This window comes from Neodiprion pinetum, chromosome 3 (assembly GCF_021155775.2).
Source record: "Neodiprion pinetum isolate iyNeoPine1 chromosome 3, iyNeoPine1.2, whole genome shotgun sequence".
In the NCBI taxonomy this organism is placed as follows: Eukaryota; Metazoa; Arthropoda; class Insecta; order Hymenoptera; family Diprionidae; genus Neodiprion; species Neodiprion pinetum.
Genome location: NC_060234.1, coordinates 29380657 through 29400030, shown reverse-complemented (window position 1 = coordinate 29400030; position 19374 = coordinate 29380657). Strand labels below are relative to the sequence as shown.

Here is a 19374-nt window from a genome sequence, read left to right as displayed (position 1 = left end):
ACTTGCATGTTGTGCACCAAATTTTTTTTAATTCCAATGCAAGGCGACGGGATGAGGAACATAGAGAAGAAAAACGAATTACAAACATGCCTATTATCAAGTTTTTGAGTGAAGAATTTAACGACGGCCCTAGGCCAACTTTCGCGACGATTACTCTTTAGGTAAATAGGCCTGGAGCCACGAGAAGCCGCTAACAATGAAGTAGCTTCTTTATCGGCGAAAACCTAATACCACTTTGTTCGACACGCATTTCCACAAACACACAAAACCCCATTAGGGTAATCGTTTTAAGTCCAGTTTTCAGTCAGCGGTCAAGTATACGGGTATGTCACGTCATAGAGGATAATTCTAAATTCTTTATTCAATAAAGCGTAATTTTTTATCTGGGGGCATGAGTATAATTTTCATACTGTTTGGAATTGTCTATGGCAAATTAAATTGCTGCATAGATTTCAATCTCGTTCAAATTCGAATTTCAATCATCCGTAAGAATATCATTGATGTCGTTGACAAATCATCTACTTATTCTACGGATTGTGCTAAGCACTTCATTCGTTCTTCATTGATTACTCCCGCTCTGTTACAGCTGTAATTGGTTGGATATCACTTCTTCAGATGCGCGTGGAGACCAGCCATTAGACCCCGATTCTAGAAAATCAGTTTTGAACTAATCGCACACCGAGCGCGGTAATAATGGTAAAACAAGGCGCACTAACTGATCAAATTTGATTTCCACACACGATACTCGACGTATTTCTGTTAATATTCTCACACGTTTAACGCAAAAAATACATACTGTAAATGTACACGTATATGATCTGGTATGTAAACTACAAAAGTAAATTTGGATAGAGATACACTGCCCTTGCAACATACCTATGTCCTCCAGCTGGCTGCGGTCGGAATTGTCATCAGAAAACGTCAGAAGTTGCGTTTAGACCAAAGGCGAATACACATTGTTGAAGTACGTTTGAAAATCGCGGGGAGGACAAGTGTTAGTGCTTTGTGTTTTAGTGTTCAAGTTATTAGCGATTTGTGACGGACTCGAGTGATTGTAGCAGACAGCCGGTGATGGTTCGTGGCTTGAGGCATTAGGTTTTAGGTTGACGTCATCACACAAGATTTTTAACCTGTTGTTTTACAAACATTTATAAAATCCGATAGCAAACAGTATTTCAAATATGATAAGTCTCCGAGAAAAACAGATAAGTACGATCATTAATTTAGGTACTTCGTAGTAATAAACCAAACTTTTGATTCCAAAAACTCTAGGTTAATTTTATCCATCTGGGCAATATTTCCATGTATTGGATACTCATAATTCAACGATAATCTACTCTTATACAATTAAATTAATGCATGATTTTGCAGAGTTTTTTGCATCATACAAGAACTATTTCCTCTACCATTTTTATATTGAAAATGATTAATTGAACTTGCACAGATCTGTTTACGAACAAGATCCTACTTTTATTTTATAACTCATGACACTGTTTCATACAAGTTTTTGATTCAAACTTGTGTATCAGATGCTCTGAGGCAAATGCTAAACCTCAATGATCCTGAAGTAAAACTCGATGCTGCTGAACCAACATGGAAAATCCTCATATATGACAGAGTTGGACAGGACATAATATCACCATTAGTCTCGATCAAGGAACTTAGAGAACTTGGAATAACGCTGCATATGTAAGTTCGGTGCATTCGTCAGCACTCTTTATAATGATTAAAGTTACATTTCCAAACCAATTATAAAGCGTATTGTTAATAATTATCCTCTAATTTGACAAAAAATACTCCTCTGTATTCAGCGCTACTTGAGAAAAGCTTAAATTCATAGTCACCAAAGAAAGAATTTCTATTTCTCTTCCATAGACCACTTAAACTCGATTCTTATTAGATTTATATTGGGTGCAATAATTATTATTTTTAAAATTAAGGCAGCTGCACTCTGACAGAGATCCTATTCCTGAGGTTCCAGCTGTTTATTTTTGCGCACCTACTGATGAGAACTTAGGACGTATTGGTCAAGATTTACAGAATGGTTTATATGACGTATATCATTTGAATTTTATATCACCAATATCGCGGCAGAAGATGGAAGATCTTGCTGCTGCAGCTTTGCAGGCTGGAGCAGTAGCAAATATTCACAAGGTTTGCTAATTCAATTGACATTAGTTTACATTCAAAACAATGAAGAGTATTTAATGTTTCTAATGATTCTTTTTTAATTCAAGGTTTTTGATCAATATCTCAATTTCATAACATTAGAGGATGATTTGTTTGTTCTAAGACATCAGAACAGTGATGCCATTTCGTATCATGGTTAGTATAAACATATCGGTTCAATAATTGTTTTTCTATGAAACGTCAGTTATAGATAGAATTATGCTGATGATTATAGCTTATTCAAAACTCTAGCTATCAATCGTGGAGAAATAAAGGACACAGAAATGGAGGGAATTATGGATGCAATAGTTGACAGTCTCTTTTCAGTGTTTGTGACCTTAGGAACAGTTCCTATTATACGTTGCCCAAAAGGTAATGCTGCAGAAATGGTTGCAAAAAAGTTAGACAAGAAACTGAGAGAAAATGTTTGGGATGCAAGAAATAACTTGTTTCAGGGTGAGGTCTCTGGAACAGGAAATTTCAGGTACGATTTGAACATCCACCTGCAAACTATTAATGGATCAAATATAATTATATTGAAAAATTAATTTACATTAATTGTCAGATTTTGTTTGAAAAATACGATGCAAGTTTACTTCTAGGTTTCCCAAATTCTTTTTAGAAGTGTGAAATTTTTTTTTTAGTTTCCAACGGCCATTGCTGATTGTGCTGGATCGCAGTGTAGATATGGCAACGCCACTTCACCATACTTGGACATATCAAGCATTGGCACACGATGTGTTAGAACTAGCTTTGAACCGTTTAGTAGTTGAAGAAAGTGCAGGAAGATCTCCAGCTGGTGGAGCACGGTCTAAAACGCGTGCCTGTGAACTAGATAACCGTGATCGTTTTTGGTCAATTCATAAAGGAAGCCCATTCCCTATGGTAGCTGAAGCAATTCAAGAGGAATTAGAACAATATCGAACTTCCGAAGAAGAAGTCAAGAAATTGAAATCTTCAATGGTATGTTCTGAAACAATAATTGAACTATAAAAAATAGGAGTGCCGGTATATTTTTTGTCAAGAGATTTTGAGATCTGTATAAGAGATCTACCTAAAAATGAAGATGTTTTAGTAACGCAATTTTATTTCACTATTAATCTACTTTTAATCAGTAATAAATACCAAAACCTTCCTGTTCAGCTTTTGTGACTACAATATCAAAAATTATTTTCTCTTCTAGGGTATAGATAATGAAACTGACGTTGCATATTCCATGGTATCTAACAATACAGCGCGTCTCACCAGTGCTGTCAACTCACTACCACAGCTTCTCGAAAAAAAGCGTCTGATCGACATGCATACAACTATAGCAACAGGTAACATTAAAATTTAGATATGACCATGTTACGATAATGATCAGGAATTTAACCATGCCTTTTACCTAATTTACATGTTTTTAGGTATTCTGAATTCTATTAAATCTAGACGTCTCGATACGTTCTTTGAAATAGAAGAAAAAATCATGAGCAAACAAACGTTGGACAGAAGTATTTTAGACATTATTAATGATCCTGATTGTGGAACCCCTGAAGACAAACTACGGCTCTTCGTTATATACTATCTTTGTTCAAATATATCAGAGGTGAGTGCATATTACTTCACACTTTTTTCACTCACAAGCATTTTCATACCTGTAGATACGTGACCCCTATTTATACTCCTATCTATTCTCGCATTTGCATCATTCCGGATCATATTTCAGACTGATTACAACAAACATGAGGCAGCCTTAGCTAGTGCAGGATGTGATTTAAACCCTCTGGCATATATAAAGAGGTGGCGGTGAGTCAGTTCACAATACACAGTATACTTTTTTTATAAAAATGTTAATAAGACTTTACCATGTCCTTATCAAATTGCCAAGTAAGCAGTATCTGTAGGCAAAACGTAGCAACGTTTTACATCTACTTTAAATCATTACTAAAATTGCATCTCTAATGATTATACTACACTTATTTCTGCAGAGGGTACACTAGAATAGCTGGCATCCAAAATCAGTACGAAGGTGGGGGTACTAAGACAGTTAGTATGTTCTCAAAACTGATGAATCAAGGGTCTTCTTTAGTAATGGAAGGCGTGAAGAATCTTGTTGTTAAAAGACATGTAAGTTTTACGTACATAAATTATTAGTGAATACTTCCGAAAATAAGTGTAATAATTGATCAGCATTTTGGGGACTATATTCAACCTGACAATTTTCTGAATTACTTTATTGAAATTTACCTCTTTGTTGTACTGTTTATACGTGATTATGATAATAATCCAAGGAAAAATAGCGAAAAATATACAGAAAGCTCTAGAAATAGGATAATCCTTCGATAATTTCCACAATGTTTTCATATTTTTACTTATTTGTAATTCTTGTTGAATAGAACCTCCCTGTTACAAAAATAGCTGACGAATTAATTGAGATGAGGCAATCACCACAGACTGACGATTACCATTACTTAGACCCCAAACAACTGAAACAAATCGATCAAGTTCCAAGAACTAGGACTACATTCCAAGAAGTGATTGTATTTGTCGTTGGCGGTGGCAACTACATCGAATATCAAAATCTTGTCGATTATGTCAAGGTATGTGATACACATTAAATTGAAAGCCTATACTATTTATCTCTGTTAAGTTATTCTTGCTAAGAATTCATTTTATTATAGAGAAATGTGGTTTCAACAAGTGAAAATAATACTCTACGTAAATATTTTGATATTGTGTATTGTTTTTAAGATATTTAGTAAATAACCATGTTTGAAGTATAATATAATCAACACATTTCAATGTGATGTGAATTTTAGATAACTGTAACTCGGTTATCTTCACTGTATCTAAAAACGTCCATTTAAAAAAAAAAAATTCTTTAACATCTTTACTCCTCTGATTATAGTAGTATAGCATATCTGTTGTACTGTGTACCTTTTGTCAATACTCAATTGAATTAATGTTCACTTTCAGTTATAATTTGTTTCTTCCCACTCTAATATGTATTTATTTGTTTAGCAAAAAAGTGGAGGGGGGCCAAATAAACGAATTGTTTATGGATCATCAACCCTTGTCAATGCTAGACAATTCCTGAAACAGCTGTCTCTCCTGGGTCAAGAAACACATTGATAAAGTATAACTATTATTGTGTTTCTCCATAAACACGGGAAAAATAAAATGCTCCGAGTGTAAAAACAGATACATATTATACATGTATATACACATACATACCTATACATAGATACCTTGATCGGATGCCATGCACCACTTGAGCAGTCGTTAATAAATAAAGTTATGGTATCTTTTATAAGAAAACACAACTGTATTCAATTATTGTGAAAATAAATTTAATTTAGTTAAGTTTAATTTCTTTCAATGTATAGCTTTCAAAAATAACAACTGTAAAATACCTATGTGGAACAAATTACAGTCTGGCTCTATGTGCAGTAAACAAAACCTGAATAATCTGACGTTATCACACGAAAAAATCATCCAACAAGTAACTTATACCAAGATAGAAAAAGAAAATATATTTTTGAAATAAGAATAAAATGTTCATACGTACAGTTACCATTTCTTTTTTCGAATGAATGCTCTGCAACAGCATATAAGAAAATGAACAAAGCTTTTTCATATACCTATGTATGAACTCAATGTTCCAAAACATACAAACAGTGCTCTCTACCTCAAACAGACATGATTCAGCTGATGTTTACCTGCATTGATTCATGCTGTAACTTCTTACACCATTTACCCAACTGTAGAAAGGATGAAGATGAGTGAAGTTTTGGACACAACTTGCTAATTGCTAATTAACGATGAATTAATGTTAATTGCAAGTTGGACTGACTGTAATATATTGCTTGTTACTCGAAATACTGAGAATTTTCTCAATAATAACGCCTGGAAAGAACCACAAGTTCACTATATTTGTTACTACCTAGTATGTACTTCTAATCTTCTGTATATAACTATTATTAATAAATTTTCTTTCACTCGCAATGGATTAAAAGTACTAAGTAACTACTGAAATTTTAACAACTTTGAACTGACCAACGCGCGAGATTTCTCCCAATAAGTTCGCGCTTCTGTTGATTGCAAGAAAATTCACCCTAATTGACTTGATAAACATAATAATAAAGATCTGCTAACATCGTGCTGACCATGGAGACTTTACTCTAGTCTCCATGGTGCTGACGTGATAGCGTAAAAAAAACGCACATCGAAAATAACAAGTCCTGCATGATCGATGTATACAATTATAATTTTTACAACGATTTCCAGCTATAATCATGTTTAACATAGGTTATTGCATTAACAAAACTGTGCCTCGTGAATGCTTGTATATATGTACCGTTAATTCAAAGTTATAAGCTCGTGGCGCACCCTTGAAATGTGTATACCCGATTTTTGAACAAATCAAATTTCCGTAGCCATGATGTATGCTTTCCAAATAGCTTGTGTTCCGTGATGGGCCAAAACACGATCTGTGTATGCAAGGTTTTTTTTACACAAACTCGAAAATCTGACCCAATCGTTATCACTGTTAGATGTACGGTAACAAAACGTCATTATCGATTCGAGTTTGAAGCTTATTTTGAAGCATGCGCGTTTTCTCAGCTTACACTACTCGTAGTTCAGTCATGTTTTATCAAGTTCTACGTATTCTCCTGAGTTTTGTAACAATTTTCTATTGTGTTAACGGTGAAAATGTACCGCAAAAAAATGATAAACGCGGAGATATCGACTTACAAATGTGCGTCGAAAGCTTTGATGTCCATAAGAACAAGATCATCAGGACTGAGGATTCTCAAGAAATGGGGGCCAAATACATTAATGAGATAGACTTGGATTCCCGAAAAGAGTGTCTCAGACTTTGTTGCGAAACTGAGCAATGCGATGTTTTCGTTTTCGAAGATAAGGTATAATTTAATAGTACTCTATTCTACTACATACCAATTAATTCAACTGCTCCATCCTGCGGATAGTGATTATCATCAATCTGGAAAAAATTCACGTTCTGAATTTAGAAATCAGTTTCTTTCTAAAGTGGTCGTTTATTATCTATGTAATATACATTGATTATGTTCTGTATTATCAAAATATTTTGGAACGTGTAGCAATCATTATGCTATAATCATAAATTTCTTGAATTGTCAGTGGTTTATAAATCATAAATGGGACAAATTTTGTTGTTTCTCTATCAAAACGGTGAGGCACAACCATGGCACGCTGGGGCATGTACTCATATCCAAATTTCTCATCAATTCAGAGACCAGGAAGCTGTTATCTTTTCCATTGTGGACCACCCGATGACTTCAAGTGTAAGTTTACGAGTCATGCTAACTATACCAGCGCAGTCCTCACCGTGAATCTTAATTCCCGAAATACTGTTGAACTCGAAGAACAAATTCGAAGAACACAGCAAGATCATGATCTTCAATCTCTGAGGTATACAGAAACAGCTATAAATTTTCCATTTCAGAAATTTACCACACTCCATTACACTTCAAAATGTTGTAATACAAAATGAATCATGTAGTCTTGATTGATATTTTTATACATGTTTCTGGGAAACTAACTGATTTTGTTCATTTTAATTTAACAGAAAATTAGCAGACAACTCACCTGCAGAATATTCGGTTCTGGAACCCACTGCATCTGTAGTTACTGAAGTATCAAAAATAGTGATTTTAACAACAGCTGCCTCAATTAAACCAGGTAAGCTTTCATCATTGTAATCTGCAATGAAATCTTTCAACTTTTAACAGTGTAAAATAGTGATATTTAATTAATACATTTATACACCATGCATAATTCATATTTAAAAAGTGCAATTTGATACAAAGAAAATCTGCAACGTAATTTTTGTACTTAGTATGCAGCCGAAATCAATTTGAATGTCGCACTTCTGGAGATTGCATTGCTATATATAATGCATGTGACGGTATACCACAATGTGCTGACGGTTCCGATGAAGCAGCGGAATTGGGATGTCCCACTAAGAAACCATCGATGCCACCACCGGTTGCAATCCAACAACAAACTTTATCAGCACCAGCTAATTCAGCAAACTATCAGCCATCGATACAGCGTCACAAACCTTATGATGCTGCATATGGGCATCAAGAGAAAGATTCCAGACCCTGGCAGCTGTCGGGTCATCAACTAGCTCCACAGCAAGAAAGAATACAATACCCTCAGCAAGTTGTTATTTCACAACCGCAAGTAAATTTAGGTTCGCAAAGATATCAGTGGGAATATCAACCCTTATATGAACAAAATAATGGAAATTTCAATTCGATCAATTCATTTCGTGGACCAAGCAACACTAATCCTTACGAGCGTAAGTTCAATGTCATTTTTACAACAGATAAAAGCGACTAAAAATTTGCCAGAAAATTTTGACAATTAATTCCATAACTAGATCATAGAGACCTAGATACATGATAGTCGTAAGTTATACAGAATCCTTGTTGAAAGCTCGTCTTCGTTCAAATCTTTGCATTCTGCCAGAGTCTTCAAAATTTATCCACACAATTTCTGCAGAGATTTGTGATCTTGTATTTGCAGCAGAACAGTCACATATATTCAACCACAAAGGGCCGGGAGTCATTGGTGAAGGTGGTGATGGGTATGTCGAATAAATTGTATCAATATAAATTGTGTATAAGATAAATTAATCTCTACCATTAAAATGTTTTATTTTAAATAATGCTAAATGCTAAGATTTGACATCTTCGACTGGAAAAGCTAACTTTGTATATATTCTGTTTTTCTTAGAGGCGCTTATATAGATCAAAATCGACAATATGCTCCATACTATCCTCCGGATAATGGAAATTGGCAGGAAGGTCAGCCACAACAGCCACCTTCGATACTGCCAACGCAACAAAATAGTCCGTCTCTGATACCAAAATTACAGCCTCAAGTTACAGACAAGCCTCCGCTATGCAAAGTAATAGTATAGCCTTTGATTTTTACTCTGACTATGACTAATGTAAATTTTATTTACTCTGCATTGAATTTGCCAACATGAAATTGATGTTTGTAATTTAATATGAGATTTTCGAACTATAATGTGTATTTTAGGATGATAAAAAGCAAGGTAAAACTCCGCCAATAACAAATGTGGTGCAATCGAGTAAATCTATGGGGCAGAAGAATTCGATTATTGCAAAAGCAAAAACTGAAATAGATGACAGCGTGACCTCTGAAAATGACGAGACACACCACAATACAGTAAAGACGGCTAAACCACACAGTATGTGTTACAAATTTTTCTACAGATATTACACAAATTGCCTAAATTTTTTCTACAAACTTTGAATAGTGTTGTCGGATTTTCAAAGTTTTGTGTATACTTTATCAAGTGTTTCTCTTTATTTTCACGTATTTACAGAACACACAGAGACAAAGATCTTTGTCGAGCAGTCAAATGAAGAAATAAAAGGTCACTTGATTATGGACCGTCTCCAAGACAGTAATGAGGACAGAGATCTGAGACCAAAGGGTGCAGTAATATCATTAGCTCTCGGATTAACAACAACCGCGTTGATGGCTGCCTTGATAGCCTGTCGATTAAGAATGGTTAGACGACGAGGCCGGCGTGGTCATGGACCATATGCGCATGATGCTGATTACTTAGTGAACGGAATGTACCTTTGAATAAATCTTAATTAAGGTATGAGATTAGGATATTGGGTAAATGCGAAAATGTATTAAAATGATTGGATGATCTTTATACATTCGATTGACGTATTATAGATATATTATCTGTTACAATAAATTCTTTTTCAAGAAGATACAATAATGGTTCACCTACATTCCCAATTAGTTTCTCACCGAGCCACATTTGCAATTTAATGGAGAGACTTTATTTGGTCACTTCAAAATGTACTGTTCGACGAGAGTTCTCCAAAGTTCACAGAACTCCATAAGTTGAAAATTTTTATACGACAGTCAGAAAAACTGAGAGTTCACTTGTTGATAATAATCCTTCAGATTTATTATTGTAGCTCGCGCTTACAGATGCGAATGGGTTAAATACAATATATTACAGTGAAACACACAGTTATAATTTATTGTTATTAATAATATTATGACTATAATATTATAATTAACTTATGAATTATTATTACCATATGCTGACCTCAACTGATACAGAAGGTAGCACAAGACTGTAACGGGAGATTTTCAGCAGAGCTTGAGACAACACTATCATATTATCATAATAATCCTCAGTAGCTGTGCAGCAGTAACTGTGATTTCAGTAATAAATAGTTAACATAAGGATAAATATTATGCTACCGCGGCAGTGCGCTCCCTGGATTTACGATGCGGAAGGGGTTTTTCTAAACATTAGGTCTATTAATTAATTAATTACATTCTACACAGGGGATCCCCTTCCTCCCGTACGTTGCAAATCCGCTCAACCCTTCAAGCTCGCATGACGTATTATCGTCTGGCAAATTACATCTGCTACCATCTGCTCTCGCGTGACATTGAAGGTCACAGAGCAATATGATTGACTGCAAGTTTGATTTCTTCGCCACTTGACCATCATCAGACGTAAGTGCTGGCCCAGGAGTTTCAGAGAAATTGATTTTTTTAATTTATCAGTCCGAAGAAAAGTACATAAAACTTGATTATTTCATAATTACAAAATAACGTGTGGAGTCCAATTTTGGTCTTCTTTCTTGTTTCAAGTCCAACAATCATGATCTGCATTACATCAATACTACAACTTGTGGCAGTTCGTCTGGATCAATAGACTACCGTGGTATTAAAATATTAATTACAATCAAATGGTCTATATGTATGTATATTACGCTTTGACGGCAGGATTCAGCAATGTTTAAACGTCCTCCGTTGCTGAAGGGTTAAGATGATTACCAACAAATAGCGTTTACATTTTAAATTATTTGAATAAAATATGATGGATAATAATTTCCTATAATATGAGTATCGGAATATGCATTTTGATACATTTATACTGTTCTCATTGGGTAGTTTGATAAAAAATAAAATAAAATTGGAAGTGGTACATACAGGTAAAACTATTTAAAAAGAACATGAGTACAAAACCGTTCTGCTATAATAAAGGTAAAAGTTGCATCTGAATTCAGACATACACCTTTGCAAGAGCATCAGCCCCAGCACTAGCAATAAACTGTCGCGAAGGATGAAAAGCTACGTCTAAGATACTTTCATCAAACTTCTTGCGATGTGCCGTTATATCTTGAACACAAGTTTTGTTATCCATGTTCCATAACCGTATACTGCAATCATGACCTAGAATAAAATTAAAAATATTGTTTGCATTCTCGCATTCTAACTTTTCTCTCGGGTTAAAAAAATATATTGAAAGAAAACAGCTTTGTATTTGATTATGAGTAAACTTACTTCCTGAAAGTAGATACAGGCCATTGGGGTCAACGGCGAGACTCGTAACAGCACCTAAATGAGCCACCATTGCATAGGCCAACGTAGCTGAACGATGGTCATAAAACCGAAGATGTCTGTCTTCATGCGCTGCCACAACTAACGGTAGTGTGGGGTGCGCAACAACACGGTTGACTCCCTTAATTCCATTTACTTCAAGTCGTGCCACTATAGCTGCTGTTTCTGTGTCGAATACTGCACATACTCTTTCATAAGCCACTACTAACTTATTTGGTTCATCTCTGATAAAATCAACTGAAGTAGGGATCCCATCTGTGAAAAGTAAAAGCATGTTTTTTTTTATACTGTTAGGTAGAGATCATGCACAGGCTAATTTCTACAATAGTATATTGAGTGACAAGAAACGAAAGTTGGCGATTGCCACGAATGTGAAGTTTCCGCCTGAGTAACGCAAGGGCGGCAATCACAGGAGTTGCGATTGCCAACTTTTTGCCCGAGTCGTACACGACAGTTTTTATAACAAGTGAATGAAATGTGGTCGCGCCCTACGTGGTTGTTTTTGTAGGACACAAATAGTCAATTTTTTCTCCCTAAGGACAAAAGTGAAACAATTATGAACTATGCATGTGCAAACCTATCTTTACAACACTGAGATGAAATTGCCTACTTTCGTCCCGCTAAACTACTATGTAAAGTCCCGGTTTTCATGTACGTGTATTAAAAAGATTTTTTGACGTTCTCTTGGGTCAAAAAAAAAAAAAAAAAAACAGAAAGAAAAACCGACACAAAACCACTGTTTTGGCGTTCTACTCAATGGGTATTTCTTAGCGAAAATAGAGTATTCGGAACTTGTTTTCGATATCGTCTGAAGAACGGTCTTTTTTCGAGAATCTTCTCAAACCATGCCGGTCATTTTTTGCAACTGTCTTATTTACACCAAACGTAACTCATTCATTCAAAAACATATGACTATGAACTGTAATACTTTACGTATTAGCTACGGATTTTCAGTTAATAGTGACATTGCTTAAAATAAAATGTCGATTTCAGAACCTTTCACGTCACCGTCATCAACTCATTATGCAGATGTCGAAATATCGTAACGTGTACCATCAGTGTAACGTACCATCGTTGGGTGAAAAATATTTGGTAAATATAAGGCAGTTTAAAAAGATGAGTAGCATGTTTAAGGAACATTTCCGAAAAAAATAAACAATTTTTCCGGTATCGAAAAAGAAGCTCTCAATATTTGTTCTTTTCGCTAACGAATGCCCATTCAGTGAAACATCGAGACACGTTTTGGCCCAAGAACGTTTCGTCAAATTTTTCTTTGTTGAAATTCGCCTGTCCTTGACTTTGGGAGTAACAAACGAAGCTATTGAGAGCTATATGTATGAAAAGAAGATATATTCACCTTGTTCAGAAGTATAAGTGTTTAAAAGAGGAACTTTGCTCTGTGGACTCCAAAGTTTTACGGATCCATCGGCACTAACAGAGAGTAGTTGGGATCGTGGATGATACATGCTCAATCCCCATACTGCATCAGTATGCCCTGTCAGAGTTCCACTAAGGACGCTTGGATCATATGAATCATAAGGATCTATATTAGCCGATGGAAGTGTCCAGCAGTGTATATTGCCATCTAAACCGCCACTGTAGCAATGCTCGCCAGAACTACTCATAGCAAGACACAATACAGGTCCTGTATGCGACCTGAATGTATATAGAGGTTCCACGTCTAACGATGCTGATCTGTAATATGAAATCTTATGTAAAATTTATGAACTTTATTAGTCGATCAAATTCATTCAATTATTGTGCTGTATTTAATGATTTACTTATTAGCCATAATTTTCGCTTTGAAATATTTACTTAGTTCAATACATACTTTTTTGCTGGAACAGTTTTGTAGACATTCCACAATTTAAGCGTGTGATCGTCACTAGCAGTGATAAGTACAGGATCAGTGGGATGGAAGACCAGAGCTCTTACACCATCAAAATGTGAACGAAGCGTATACTTTGCCCTCCATGTTCTTCTAAACGCTTCTTCTGTAGTCGCAGCCATCTGTATTAATGAGAAAGACTAATGGCAAATTCGATTTACAGAAATAGTGAGAACTGAATGCAGATTCCCTAGCTTTCAACCAATGGAAAGACAAGAAGACTAGGGGTACTGCACTTGATTTCTGCAATTTCTAATCTATATTAAAGTACATAAGGCAGTATTTTCAAATCGGGTTTTTTATGCATCTTTTTGGTAACAATCTTACATCATATGCAACTTCAGCATCATTGTTCACTGTTAATTGAGCTAATTCACCCAAACCCAACGAAGAATCTAGGCCCTCTTCATCAGGACATAGAGCACGCCTTGCATCTTGTTGGAACCCCATACTTGTTGAATCTGAAATTAAAATCGTATGTAAATATTTTTATAAAAAAACTTTAAATAATTTTGTTCTCCAGTTTTCCTTATACTAACTCCAATCAGTAGTATCGCCTTGTGATTCCTCAGATTCTGTCAGCTGGTTAAGTTCATTCAATACTTCTTCTGCTTCAGCATCCACATCTTCTCCAAGTATCATGGATGTCTAAATACAATGACAGGCAATTAGTGAATCAGTAAAATGTATCAGATTGTAAAAACTAAAACCGCTTAAGACTAAAAACGTCTTTCTATGAGTCCTCAATTTCACAAGTATAAACAAGTTCAATTTTTTTTTAACCCGTTACAGGCTATGCATTTCTTACTTTGTTTGGCTTCGTATCTGAATTAGTTTCGTATATTTCTTCTTCAACATCTCCCTCCTCTTCTTCCATGTCAATATCGGTGTGAGCTAGAAACTCGAAATTTGCCATCACAGCAGCTTCAGTATCAAGAATCATAGCTTCAGCTAGAGGTGTTGGATGTGCCTAAAGCGGTAAATATTTCATATCAAGTACAGTGACTGTATGATTACCGTTGTACATCTCATGTGTGATAGTTAGTACCATTTCATATGCATTTCAATACTGAAAACTATGCATTATCAAACCAGTTCGTTATTACCCTATTCATTGAATATTCGTATCAGAAGTTTTAGAGGCTTTCGATTCACCACAATCAAAAGATCATAATTCCATAGCAATTTGCCCTGTTGCTCTTGTAACTATAGAAATAGTTACCAGTGAAAACTTTTGAATTTCCTTGAAAAATAGGAAATAATGAGAAGACCAATGTTAGAAACATCCATGAAATGAAGAAACTTTCACAAATTATTAAAAAAACAATTGAAAAACAATTGTAAAAAAAAGTATTTATATTATGAAGCAATGTATCAATGAATCACAAAGACTATTGGTGGGCTCTAATTGGATAAATTTACATCCAAAATTTATGTTAACTAGTTTAACACCAAGCTATTACTATCCAACTCTGAAATTATGCAAATAGTATTTGGAAGCCACTGTTATCCATCTCAACAGAAAACATCAGTATGTAAGTTTCATGTCAGCAGCCATTGCATATTAACGCTAATTTTCATTATTGTTTCATTGCGTTTCATTGCTTTTGATGATAGCTGAACCTACCAATAATGTCGTATTTCCATTTAAGACATGATTAAAAATAAAAAAATTTTAACATACAAAGAGTTTGTTCTCATTTGGACAAAGTTATTTGCACATACTGTCACTGATTTCAGTGATTTCAAGAAAGATTATCATATGACTTTAGCGGACCGTTCGGAGTTTTAGTGTATGAACAAACTAGTTAAATCTCTCATTAATTCATGAAAATATATACAGATTACGAATAGATTAAAATAAATAATTTATGGACAAAACTAAAGAGATAAATTCTGCGAAAATGCTTGCAGTATTATCCATCACCAGTAAGTAACTGTATATTGGAAACTCAAAAAAAGAACATTGAATGCTTTTTTGAAATTGTGTTTAAAATTAGTTACTTGATAATGTATACTTTTCAACTGTTTTCCAACAAAGTTTTTGGTTTGAATATAAGCAATGGTAAGCTATGACGAGTGGAAATGTTACTGTAAGTAAATAAGTAATACACTACTGTTTACCTCTCGCTTTTTAAAAGGGGGACGTCGGTCTTGATTGTCGATAGCTCTCTTGTTTGACTCATTGCCATTGAGCGCAGGTGTATTCAGATCATCTGAGTCTGTATTATTATTCAATCCAAGAAGTGACCGAACTCTATTTGACCGGACATCTATAATAGTGTCTGTGTAACCAATTTCTTGCAAGTACCTGTAATATAACGAGGTGTGACTAGTATGTATTATCAATACACTATCAATATGTAAAACAGCAAAACTTGAGCTTTGGTGCAAAAAAATATTGTTATAGGTACTGTAATAAAATTTTATGATGATTGCAGTGGACATGCTGAGCCATGCTGATAGAAAAAAATGAAAGCATACTACTAACGACACCGCATAGAAAGTTCTGAATATTTTTATGTAACATATCAGTAACTTCATTAGCAGAAGGAAAAAAACAGTTGGTCATTTTTTCGAATGTGATGTAAACAATTAGAGCTGTTATTGCGATGAAATGGGTATCACTTATTCCTTATTTGTAATTAGAATAAGGTCACTACGGATATGTATTGGCCCTAGATATATCGCTATGCAAGTTTCAAGCTAAAATCATTCTATGGCTGAAGCAGCACCAAAACCAACTGTTGCTTTATAATATAAAAATATCGAATTTCCTATATTTATAACAAAATGACAATATGACGTGAAACATACTTACTGTCTCAGAAGCTGTCGGCCCTGCCGCCAGCTTATATTGCTAACAGAAGTAAATGGAGTCTCACCATCCCCTCCACCACCATCAGACCCACCGCAAGTACTTCCCTCGTCGTAAATGGGTGGCTTTATGTCTCCTTGTACCACGAGGTCAGTACCATACTTTAATTTGTGATATTTTGCCCTAGTTTTGTAAAGAATAACTATTTATTCAATTTATTTGAAATGAAGTTGAAAAGACGTATTGAATAAATGATAAATCTGACACTATGTGCGATGTTCTTATAATTGTAGCACATATTGTATCTTGATTATTTATAATTGAAAAATATTTAAACGTATTTTATTACAAAGTACAATTCATAAGAAATTTGCTAATATAAAAATTATCTATTACTTGAACATTGACATCCATATATTGAAACATATTGAATGAAAACTTAAAAAATTGTGTCTTTTATAAGGATTGATAATGAAACAGAAATCAGGAAAAAATGTCATTTCAAAGCATTATACCCCCACAAAAAATATCAGACTGATTTTAATTTTGTTATACATCAGAATTTATAACATTGGTAATGATTCATTACTTTATCTCTAATGGCGAACTTTGACATTCTATTCATTTAAATTTACCTTTCTTGCTTTAGTACGTATTCCAACATTTTTATCCGTCGTACCAAGTCATTTTTTAAATTTTCTTGCCCCTTTCTTTCACCTTGTAGAAAGGCTATTCGGGCCTGTAAATTAAACATCCCAATAAAATTTCCTGGTAGGGTAGTCAATCAAATCTTAAGTCTATGAAAATCTATATAACATTTTTCTAACAGAAGTTATGTTATAAAGCCGATGTTAGAAAAAACGCCCCATGAAGGTATCAAATTTTTATTTCATTGTAAAATTCATAGCCAAAGTTAGCAGCCGCAAGTGCAAAGGTTGATGAAGATGATCCAGTAAGACTCAACAATCAAAAGATCATTGAATTTCACGAATAGCTAATTGATTTACAAAACTATAGACATCAAATTATTGAAAATTACTATCTCTGAAAAGTTCCACATGTTTCGCTGTTAACTCTGGCTTCTGCTTCACTGCTACATTATCCCCTTACCAATTTTCATTGCAACAAAGTAATGAAGAACCTGAAATTTCATTAAAAAGTATGCTCATTTGAAATGCAAAGTTCAATAAGCCAGCTGTTTAATGAAAATATTGTCAGAAATATTGCGAATATTGATAATTGTGGCAGATGTGACTTGCTAAGCATCTTGTGTATAGATCTGTGTGAATGAATTAGCAAAAATTAATAGTTCAATTGCCAAACAGTTCATGATGTTAATAATTGTTCGTATACTCTTATTCTAACTTCTAAAGCATACTGTCACATAATTCGTTAATATTTTTCTGAATAGGTATTTAGAAGGAAAATTGATTTGAATAACTAACGTCCAGAGAATGTATCTGTGTTATTATCATTAAATATGATGTATTGTTTGAAATGTACATGCGTTTACTAGTGTTTGAATGATATAAAATTAACTAGTGAGTGATTGTTACTGATGGTTAACATTGATACTTCGATTAAATTGCATCTGTTTGTGAATTAGTGACATGTAAAGAAACTTTATTCGTTACATTGAGAGGTGTTGTCAAGTTAAATATTGTAACCATGTTTGCATTATTTCTTGCAAGTAAAAATTCAATAATTACATTTCGCAGACTATCAGTGTCTCCAATGATTACACGTAAATCATGTGATATTGAAATTTGTTATTCTAGTAAATTTCATTCTATTATGAATCAGATAAATTAATAAAATGGATATGGATGTCAAATGTTATGAATTTGTTAAAACACGTTTGATGTAATAAAATTTACGAAAATTATTGTATGGATACGTTGTAAATCAAATTTTGACACTTGACATCCGTTTGATATGTAACTAGTGTAAAAATTTTTTTGCAGTGTGCACAGTGTCATGAAACAAATCGTGCTACGAACTGTTTCGAACCTATTTGATATCAGAGCGACGACCGTCTTTGGCAGGCTCTTTATACAAGTGGGCAAATAGGAAAATCATAAGGTATGAAGGCAATGTAAACACCTGCGATATATATTGGAATGTACTGACAAGTGAACAATGAATTCAGACAGACCTGAAATTCAGCTCTGTCGACTTCCCACTGGGATCTTTCGAGTTCGAAACGGGCCCATTCGTGCTGAATGAAATGCAGGATGCCTGGTATTGAATATTGCGGCCTTTGGTCACCATTGCTGCCGTCGCTACTTTGGGGCTTGTAGGACGTGTTCGCCCCGACTGCCAAGTTACCTAATTGTTCGTCATGACGGTCATGACCCATCAAAGTACCGCTGCTTTTATACTCCATTCTAATTCTAGGCTCCATAGTGACGACTTTAGCGTAAATTTGACTGGGCACCTTCATTTCCATGACATGGCAGCCATTACAGCAACTTCTTTCTTTCCTTCCCTACAAGCTGAGAGATTGACGTTCGATTCTATTCTACCTTTGCTTTGTTTGGTAATTGACGAACTAGGCTTACTGCACATGAATATGCAGCACATACGGTTTTCACAACAATTTATAACTCTCTATGTTTTTACACGGCTTCAATACAATTATTTACTGTCATTAATTCAGTCAAGTTAACCGAATAGTACGTCACTTGACGAGGTGCCTGTGATCGGACTACACAATGATACCAACCTCCACCCGATGAAAACAAATTTTGTCCGTTAAAAAATCGGCAACAAGACGTGCAACGGCTGCCTCAGATATTAGATTACGGCAACAGTACCGCGGAAAATAGAAGAACCTTACGTTTTATTGCAGATTATAGTTTAGATGGCGCGACAAGTTGGAAAATTTTCCACACCCGCAGCAAAGCAATCTTTACTCAACCGTCAATACCACGAAGACCACGAATACCTGACAAGGATTATCGAATTTAAAATGAGATTGCCTCTCCATTTTTTATGGAAGGATAAAAAACTGTAATGGAAAGTTATCAGTCATCGCCAACGCACATATCTATGA

The 19374-nt window shown here is 34.7% G+C and overlaps 3 protein-coding genes across 7 annotated transcripts; 2 read left to right on the top strand and 1 right to left on the bottom strand.

Annotated features, from left to right (window-relative positions):
* Positions 1-649: 649 nt before the first annotated feature.
* On the top strand, positions 650-6153 carry Slh (sec1 family domain containing Slh). Its single transcript, XM_046615936.2, has 12 exons — positions 650-1209; positions 1530-1689; positions 1941-2154; positions 2238-2325; positions 2422-2653; positions 2814-3132; positions 3353-3488; positions 3573-3754; positions 3875-3954; positions 4137-4275; positions 4545-4748; positions 5170-6153. Exons 1-12 carry the CDS (start codon positions 1182-1184, stop codon positions 5278-5280), a joined length of 1893 nt encoding a protein of 630 aa, XP_046471892.1. The 5' UTR covers positions 650-1181; the 3' UTR covers positions 5281-6153.
* A 410-nt stretch (positions 6154-6563) lies between these two features.
* On the top strand, positions 6564-10772 carry LOC124214010 (low-density lipoprotein receptor-related protein 11). Of its 4 annotated transcripts, none has more exons than XM_046615938.2 (8): positions 6564-7073; positions 7424-7602; positions 7760-7872; positions 8030-8497; positions 8728-8785; positions 8935-9109; positions 9244-9415; positions 9554-10772. In XM_046615938.2, exons 1-8 carry the CDS (start codon positions 6756-6758, stop codon positions 9817-9819), a joined length of 1749 nt encoding a protein of 582 aa, XP_046471894.1. In that variant the 5' UTR covers positions 6564-6755; the 3' UTR covers positions 9820-10772. The 4 variants fall into 4 exon arrangements, with proteins under 4 accessions (XP_046471894.1, XP_046471896.1, XP_046471895.1 ...); XM_046615940.2 differs by having other exon boundaries at positions 6565-7073; positions 8030-8389; XM_046615939.2 differs by having other exon boundaries at positions 6565-7073; positions 8030-8389; positions 8725-8785.
* Cka (Connector of kinase to AP-1) lies at positions 9905-19034 on the bottom strand. Of its 2 annotated transcripts, XM_046615926.2 has the most exons (11): positions 18475-19034; positions 16955-17058; positions 16323-16502; positions 15626-15812; positions 14310-14471; positions 14041-14149; positions 13829-13962; positions 13445-13623; positions 12971-13308; positions 11557-11868; positions 9905-11445 (listed from the first exon to the last, which is right to left on the bottom strand). In XM_046615926.2, exons 1-11 carry the CDS (start codon positions 18766-18768, stop codon positions 11276-11278), a joined length of 2169 nt encoding a protein of 722 aa, XP_046471882.1. In that variant the 5' UTR covers positions 18769-19034; the 3' UTR covers positions 9905-11275. The 2 variants fall into 2 exon arrangements, with proteins under 2 accessions (XP_046471882.1, XP_046471883.1); XM_046615927.2 differs by lacking the exon at positions 16955-17058.
* Between the last annotated feature and the right edge of the window lie 340 nt (positions 19035-19374).